At 43.0% G+C, this 9,220-nt stretch overlaps 1 protein-coding gene across 1 annotated transcript in view; it reads left to right on the top strand.

The window, feature by feature from the left end:
- The first annotated feature begins 2,028 nt into the window (after positions 1 to 2,028).
- Positions 2,029 to 9,220, top strand: part of KPNA4 (karyopherin subunit alpha 4) — a 53,616-nt gene continuing 46,424 nt past the window's right edge. The window contains exon 1 of the mRNA XM_059920470.1: positions 2,029 to 2,273. Coding sequence (XP_059776453.1) covers positions 2,205 to 2,273 — 69 coding nt within the window. The 5' untranslated portion in view covers positions 2,029 to 2,204. The remainder of the gene's footprint in view (positions 2,274 to 9,220) is intronic.

The raw sequence follows: 9,220 nt of genomic DNA, 5'->3' as shown, positions 1-9,220 counted from the left end.
GTTTTAGAAAAGTGTGTCACGACTCCTTCTAAACATGTGTGTGGGGGGGGTTGCTCTGAAGCCTATGTCTGATCTACCCCCTGAACTTTAACCCTGGAGTGAGCATGATACCAAATTAAGAATTATTAGAAGGAACCCAGTGTAGATTAGAAGCTGTACTAACTCAGTCAACATTTTTAAACAAGAAGTGTTAGCTTGTCTTTTAACTTATGAAACATACACTCACAGCAGCTTAGATTCAGGTCCTGCCTTTGATAGTCACTGAGTGCACACTACCATGCCAAGTACTAGGTGTCGGGTATATAGAGAAAAAAAAACAAATATGGCCCTTGACTTCAGAGAGCTTATCGTGTAGAGAGGGAGAGAGACCTTAGACAGACATTAAACAAATATTTAAAACCGAAATTACAAGTTGTGGTTATTTCCGGTTTGTATTGCATCTCTCTTAGTGGATAACTGTGATCACACCCTTCTTTTAGGAGTACGGTATTCTAAACTGAATTTTCTTATCCTAAACTCACTTTGAAGACATCAGTGCTACAGTGTGCAGTGTTATTTCAATTAAATGATTCTTTGGGGAATAAAGATTTATAATGAACATCATTTTAAACTTAGAATCGGCACTGAATTTACATTCAAGTGAACGTTCAGTGTGAATTATTTCCAGGTACAGCTTCTGTTTGCCTAGGCAGCTCAAAGCATACAAAGTATTGAGGACTTTAAAGGTATTATACTTATTTTAAACGTTTTATCTCTGCACGTTCTACCCCGAAAAATATACCGGTAAGGAAGTGGGAGGGACCAGGTGTAAAAGTTCCCAAAGTAGTTTGAATAAGGGTCTCTTCCCGCTAACTCGCCAAATTTAAACACACCCAAAGCTTCTAAACATCCCGCTTTCCTTCCGACCCCAATTGCTCCTGCATATTTGAGGAGCTATTAGTTGGATTTAAATATATTTTAAACCATTTCCTTCTCCCAATTTCTAAAACATTTTAGTACGTTCTTTGTAGCTTGTGTTATTTCTGCCTCTGGTAATAACATTTCTGGTAGAGATGTATATCTTTGGAACTCATTTCCTTTCTCAACAGAGTTAAAATATTACATTGCCTATGCCAGGTGCCACGGTCCCCGCCTTCCATAAGTTAGTACTTTGTGGCCGAGGAGCGCCTTTAACTTTCTAAGACGAAATATCCAGGGGGTGGTATCGTCACAGGATCATCAGCGCTTCCCAACTTCCCACCTGTTGCGGGACTTGGTTAGAGAGGATGAATCAGATTCGTCTAAAACGTCCTTTGCCTTTTCCACCCACTGTCTCTCCCGCTTTCCGCTGCGCATCCCGAACGCACGTCACTCATTCCAGTCCAGGCCCCGAAGCCGGACCCCCAGACAGCAGAGACCCCTGCCAGGGTAGGGAGGTCGGTTGAGAGGAGGGGGTTGTCCCGACCCGGGATGGAGCAGAGGCGCAGATCCCACTTCCTGTAAAGCCAGCGGAGCTCGCAAAGAATGCTCTGTAAGAGAAGGCTCACCGAAGAAGAAAAGAACGTACTTTAAGTGGACTTCGACCCCGGACCCCAGACGTCTGGGGTGGGCCGTAATGAGCAAACCAACTCGTTCCCTGGCGTCTCCTTCCCCTTCCCGCCTCTAATTCTCTTTCGCTTCCTCCCCCTTGCTCCGGGGGCACGTGGTCCCTCCCGGCTCTGCCCCCACCGCTCCCCTCCCCTCCGGGGCCAGGCCTGTGCCCGGGCCCCTTCTTCCCAGCGTCGCCCGCTTCCCCTTTCCGTTCGCTCTTCCGCCCCCGCTCTCCATCGTTCTTTCTGATTGGTTGAACGCACCGGAGTCTGGTTGGCCAATCGGCGAGCTGGGCTGGCGGCGATGGGCGTGGCCGCGGCGCCGGGGCCCTCAGATCGAGGCTTCCTCCCCCTCGCAGCCGGCAGCACATTCCGCCGCCGTTGCCGCCGCCTGGCCCCGCAGTTGTCTTCGCCGGAGCTGCGGTCGCGCTGGGGTTAGGGCGGGGTGGGGAGGGTAAACGGGCGGGGAGAGGAGGAGAAGACCGCGGCGGAGGCAGGTGAGAGGAGGAAGGAAGCGACGCCGCGGCGGGCATAGCGGCACAGGCGGCGGCCCGGTTGCTGGGAGTGTCGGTGCGGCGTGGTGGTTGGGGCGGATCCCGCGGGGCCCGGGCGGGGGAAGGAGTCACCGGCCCGGCCATGGCGGACAACGAGAAACTGGACAACCAACGGCTCAAGAATTTCAAGAACAAAGGCCGCGACTTGGAGGTAAACTCGGGGGCGCCGGAGGGGTGGGGGCCGTGGGCCTCGGGTTGATCTACGCCGGGACTCGGAGTGTGGGGAGTAGGGGCGGGAGCCGCCGCCGGGCCGTGGGGGAATGGCGCTGGGGGCCGGCCCGTCCGTGACGCCTGTGCTAACGCGCCGGGAAGTTTGTGTCTGGCCTGGTCCGCCTCCGCCGTGGAGCGAGGTGCCGGGGTACCGCCGGCGCGGCCTAGGCCTGCCCCGAGGAGCCGGCCCGGCTCGGGTGCGAGGGGCTGGGCCGCGCGGCGGGGAGGCCGGGCGCGGCGAGTGCGGAGGAGGCGTGCGTGTGCCGCGTTGCCCGGGCCGGGCTGCGGCCCCCATCTCGGTAGCGGCGGAGATTCCGGCTCTCGCTCCCGCACCGACGTCGGGCGCCGCGGGCAGGAGGGCGGTGGGAGGTGGCGGCGGAGGGGGACTAGCGTGTGGTGACCGAGTGGGTCTCAGAACTTCCTCAGCGAGGCCCGAGTCGTCTCCACTTAAAGGCATTTTCTCTGGTCTTCCCGACTCCCGCTTTACCCCTGCCTCCCCCCAGTATCCAAACTACAGGAGTCAACTTCTCCGTTGAAAAAAAACACCCCCGGCGTGAGAGGCCATCCTGGTGATGCTAACAGTTCCTTCCAGCGGCCTGTGTTTTACTATGGATATAGCTGATTCAAGATGTGGCTCACGGTGTGCCCTCTTCCAGGCAAAGGATACCCCTTATTTCAGCTTGTTCACAAATCTCTTTACCCCCTCCTGAGAGACCACCAGCTGCATTCTTACATATAGAGTCCAAAGGGTTATACAAAGCTGTCATCCTCTAGTCTACAGTATCCTTTCCCTCCACCTGCCGGTGGTGGTGGTAGCGGGGGATGGGGTGGGCTGTGGAGTGGCACCATCACATTTTATTATTTGAAAAGGGTGAAAAGCAACCTTCATTATCTTAAGTAACAGCTGCTCCTGAGGTTCTTAGGCTACATAAGGTGTGTGGGTTAAGCACACACCCACATCACAGATTTTTAATAGAAGACTTCTTGCCTTCAGGTTTAGGCGTCTAGGTAAATAGGGGTTTTTGTTTGTTTTTGTTTTCCATTCTGCATCTGAATCAGGAGGTTAGCTTTTAGGAGAAAGTGGTCAAGTAGTAATTTTTATGTTGTTTCTTTGTACTTTTTTATACTGAGATCTTCAAATTCCCATCATCTGTTTCTGAACTTTGAGCATTTGCTTGACTGAGATAGTAACTGTCTTTTGGACTTTCCACAAAGCCATTTACTTTCCAAGGCAGTTAGTGCTGTCTTAGTGGGTTTCCTAGTTTGAGGGACTATTTCCTAGTTGAAGTGAAATTTCAGCATCTTTATTGAGATAATTCATATGCTATAGAAATTGCCATTTAAATGTAGAACTTACGATTTTTATTAAGTTTACCTAGTTGTATAATGATGTGATTAAAATTTTTTTTGACCAGTATTAATATTTAACATGAGGGAAAAAATCACATATTACAAAACCTAAAAACATAAATACCACAAAGTTACAAACATCCAGAGAAATAGCAATTAAATGCTTGACAGTCCTTCTGATCCTTTTCCCCTCTACGTTTCTGGCTGCGCTTTTTTTTTTTTTTTTTTTTTTTTTTAACATTTCACTGAGATGTGATTCAAATACCATACAGTTCACGCATTTGAAGTGGCTTTTGGTGTTTTCACATAGTTGTGCAACCATCAGCACAGTCAGTCTTAGGACATTTTCATGTAGAAAGAAACCCAAAGAAAGAAACCCAAAGAAACCCAAACTCACTAGCAGTCACTCTTTGTCTTTTTAGATTTGCCTATTCTGGATGTTTCATATAAATGGAGTTATACAATATGTGATCTTTTGTGACTTGCTTCTTTTAGGTAGCATAATGTTTTCAAGGTTCATACACTCTGTAATCAGAATGTATTTGTGCTTCATTCCTTTTTATAGCTGAATATTACAGTGTGTGGCTAGACTACATTTTGTTTATTCCTTCATCATTTGATAGACTTTTGCATTGTTTCCACTTTTTAACTATTATGCATAATGCTGCTCTGAACATTCATCTACACATTTTTGTGTAGACCTGTGTTTTCAATTCTCTTTGCTTATACACCTAGGTGTGGAATTACTGGGTCATATGATAACTTTATTTATTTATTAAACATCTTTATTGGAGTATAATTGCTTTACAATGTTGTGTTAGTTTCTGCTGTATAACAAAGTGAATCAGCTATATGTATACATATACCCCTATATCCCCTCCCTCTTTCGTCTCCCTCCCACCCTCCCTATCCCACCCCTCTAGGTGGTCACAAAACACATATGGTGACTTTATGTGGAGTTGCCAAACTATTTTCAGGTGATCCTTATTTTTTGAATTGATGTTTCCCCTTACTGTGTATCTCTTATTATTTTAGTCAAAATAAGATTGTGTTGATTCTATATTAGAACAATATTATGATATGTGACTTTTAAAAAAATAATTATAAATACACATTAGGTAAAATTTTTTTGAGAAGTTCATTGTGCCTTATGGGCATCCTTGTGACTTTGATAACCCTGTGTGTGTATTAGAAATATGAATATTTTCACATTTCCACATAAGAAAATGGAATATGACTTTAAGAGAAAGTCATACTCTCTCCTCACTTGTGATTTATTCTGTCACATATGCCTGCAATGAGATAGAAACATCTTTTATTATCCTTAGAGAACACTTGAATGCCTATTTTGTGTATTTATTCATTACATATATGCCTGTGTCCCTCAAAATACTAATTATGCCCATTTCCTCCCCCCTCAAAATATGGTTTCTGTATTGTGCTACAACAAATTCTAAGAAAATACTGCTTTTTGGTTGGTCTTACAGTGACATGTTTCATTGGAAGGTCTTTGAAAAGAAGTATGGACCAGTGCTGTCCAATGAATTTTATTTAATCCGGTATATCCAAAATACCATTTCAACATGTAATCAGTGTAAAAAAATTTAATGAGATGTTTCATGTTCTTTTCATACTAGTCTTCAAAATCTGGTCTGTCTTTTACACTTACAGCGTATCTCAATTTGGGCTAGCTACATTTCAGGTTCTTAATAGCTGCATATGGCTAGTGGCTACCTTATTGGACAGCACGGATATAGAGGATAGCATGAGATAATTATAACATTTTTTGGTTTGACCTAACATTGTTTGATTCCAAATTATGATGAGTACAAAGTCTTAAGAGTTAATTTAATCTAATCTCTAACTGTGTGTGCCTTTGGGAGAATCAGTTAGTCTTAGGGTTCTTTCATCTGTAAAACTAGAGGTCCTTGACATCTGCTTCATGAGTGTTGTGAAGATTAATAGGTTAATGTTAGGAAGATGCCTGGCAATTCTCTGAGCATTTATCACCTTCAGCTTTTCTTAGGGGGAGGAAGAAGATTTAATAGGATTCAGTGAAATTGATTCTCTAACTCCCTTATTTGCAGTTGGCTCTTTGTTTTTTCTCTGTGTGCATATATAAGTTACGTTGAACTTAAAATTAATGGGAACATTTTTAATGTAGAGAGATGTAATTGCTCGTTGAAGGGCAGTTTGGGCACAGGGAATTAGTGACCCTTGTAAAGTCAGAATTTCTAAGTGTTGGAATTGAAACTGATTCCATAGCCTTCAGTCTGATAGTTATTCCTGTGTTACATTCTACCATTCTGGCTCCTCCAAAATATGGTCATGCTAACTTCTTGAAAGATAAAAGCATTAAAGAAGTTATATGTCAGTATCCATTTAAAATAACTTGCAGGAACTGTCAGATGACATTCAGGGTGTGGTGTCTTTTGTGCAGTGTGGTAGAGGATCATCATTATTAGTTTGAGATAGTAACCATAGCGAGGGTATGCACAGTGCAACACAGGAAATGGGTAGTGACCAAATTTCAAATTAAAAAATGTGTCGGAATAAAGCAAATTAATCTCATCTAGCTTATGTTTTAAAAGTAGAGGGGGAATTCTCTTACAGACTTTCTAATAAACCTGCATAATTTTTATAGAAGTTCTGAGGTTATCCAGGATTGAATAGAGCATAAGTTATGTTAGAAAAATAATTAGATCTTGTAAAAACACTACTTTAAGAAAAATACTTACCCTAAAAATAAAAGAATATTAAAATACTACATAATTGGAAACTTGTTATTGTCCACACAGCATCAAATATGAAGTCAGGTTGAACTTCAGGAAAAAATAGTTGCTTGGTTGGCAAGAGTTTAATAAATTGATCAGCTGTTTTATTGTTTAGAAATGGCCTTGGTGATTTGTTAAACTGTACAGAGTGAAAGGCATTGTTAAGCTATTAAGTCTTGTTAACTTTTAGAGACTGACCTCTCTCATCACAAATCTTGGACCATATTTACTATACTTAAAATAACCACTGTCTAATTTTTCATATAATAGTCCAAGCATGTGACAATATGAAATATCTGATAGAAATATAGTTGGGAATTAAATAATTGTTTCTGTGCTTCCTTTCAGCTTTCCTAGTTTATAAGGCAACCAATTTCAGAATTGCTTCATTGATAATTTTCTTAGAGATATCAAGATGTCATTTTTCATAGAGACTAGTATGTCAAATGTGAATATAACAAGATTGGGAAGAGTTGTAGGAGTGATTTAGCTTTAAAAGAATGAAACAAGTTTAGGAGAAATGTGTAGGTAATTTTTAAACATTGATCTCTTGTATCTGATAGTGGTTGTGGGTCCTTAAGATATTTTTAAATGTTTACTGGAGTAGCATTCATCTACGTGAGGCCTATAATGGTGAAATGAGAGTTTGTCAAATCTAACCTTGAACAATGATTGTGATACTCACTGGTTTAGTTTTGGAACAGAGCAGAAGTCTGATTAAAGGGAACTAACTTCTTGAGCATCTACTGTATATGCTTTTAATTGTATTCTCATCTCTCTCAGTCATGTAAGTAGGAATTATTATTATGTAAAGAAAAAAATTCTAGAGTTAAGTGACATAATAGCATAACATTCAAGGAAAAGGTCTTAACTCAGGAATGTCAAAGTGAAGTCAATACTATTTGTACTGTACTATATTACCTCCCTTTAACTTCTCTCAGCCTTAATACAGATCTCAAAGTTGATTAAAAGGCTATATGTGAAAGCACCTAGCATAGTACATGGGGTATAATAGGCATTCAGTAAGTGTTGTTTCCTTTTTTTTTTTTTTAAACCAGAGATCTTTTTGGAAATTGTGTTTTATTTGTGGACTTTAAACTAGAGAACACAATCTGTTTACTTACTGTGCTTTCCATTTAGGTTTAATAAGACAGGGATGAGGGAGACTCCTTTCTTCCACAGATAAAATGATAGCAATCTTTGTATTGGCACCTACTAAATAAGGACAATATATACGTGCTTGTTATGGTCTTAGTTCAGAAATTTTCAGAGCTTTTGGGCTCAAGACCTATTTATGCCGTTAAAAATAAGGACCCTCAAAAAACTTTATTTGGGGGACTTCCCTGGTGGCACAGTGGTTAAGAGTCCGCCTGCCAATACAGGGGACACGGGTCTGAGCCCTGGTCCGGGAAGATCCCACATGCCACGGAGCAACAAAGCCTGTGCACCACAACTACTGAGCCTGCGCTCTAGAGCCTGCGAGCCACAACTGCTGAGCCCACGTGCCTAGAGCCTGTGCTCCGCAACAAGAGAAGCCCCCACAGTGAGAAGCCCATGCACCACAACAAAGAGTAGCTGCTGCTGGCTGCAACTAGAGAAAGCCCACGTGCAGCAACGAAGATGCAATGCAGCCAAAAATAAATAAATGAATAAATAAATGTATTAAAAAAATTTTTTTAAAACTTTATTTGGGAGTTTCTATTAATATCAATTTTTACCATTTTAGAAACTAAAAGTAAGACTTTTAAAAAATATTAACTCAAAGATAACACTAACAAAGCTGTTTTTTAAAAATAAATTTATTTATTTATTTATTTTTGGCTGCTTTGGGTTTTCGTTGCTGTGCGCGCGGGCTTTCTCTAGTTGCGGCAAGTAGGGGCTACTCTTTGTTGCGGTGCACGGGCTTCTCATTGCGGTGGGTTCTCGTTGTGGAGCATGGGCTCTAGGCACACAGGCTTCAGTAGTTGTGGCACACGGGCTCAGTAGTTGTGGCTCGCGAGCTCTAGAGCGCAGACTCAGTAGTTGTGGTGCACGGGCTTACTTGCTCTGCGGCATGTGGGATCTTCCCGGATCAGGGCTCGAACCTGTGTCCCCTGCATTGGCAGGTGATTCTTAACCACTGCGTTACCAGGGAGGTCCCAGAGCTGTTTTATATAAACATAAATTTCTAACCGAAGATAACTTATTTTTCAAAACCCAGAAAATTTGGTGAGAAGAATGGCCATGTTTAACATTTTTTTGAGTCTCTTTAATGTTTGGCTCCAGTAAAGATAGCTGAATTCTCATATCTGTTTCTTTCTTTTTTGTTTTTTTTTAGATTTATTTCACTTATTTATTTATTTTTTGGCTGCATTGGGTCTTCTGTTGCTGTGGGCGGGCTTTCTCTAGTTCCCGCGAGCGGGGGCTACTCTTCATTGCAGCACGAGGGCTTCTCATTGCGGTGGCTTCTTCTGTTGCGGAGCACAGCCTCCAGGCGCGCAGCCTTCAGTAGTTGTGGCACACGGGCTTCAGTAGTTGTGGCACACGGGCTTCAGTAGTTGTGGCGCACGGGCTTAGTTGCTCTGCGGCATGTGGGATCTTCCCAGGCCAGGGCTCAAACCCGTGTCCCCTGCATTGGCAGGTGGATTCTTAACCACTGCGCCACCAGGGAAGCCCCCTCATATCTATTTCTGAATTCAATCTTTTGGTATGTTCTTTTGGTTGAAGTATATGAAGAACATCCAATTTCACACAGTAGGCAGTTGGAAAAGGGAGGAACGTTTAA

Source organism: Balaenoptera ricei, chromosome 4 (genome assembly GCF_028023285.1).
Source record: "Balaenoptera ricei isolate mBalRic1 chromosome 4, mBalRic1.hap2, whole genome shotgun sequence".
In the NCBI taxonomy this organism is placed as follows: Eukaryota; Metazoa; Chordata; class Mammalia; order Artiodactyla; family Balaenopteridae; genus Balaenoptera; species Balaenoptera ricei.
The sequence above is the reverse complement of the archived record's forward strand: the minus strand, read 5'-3'. Positions and strand labels throughout refer to the sequence as shown.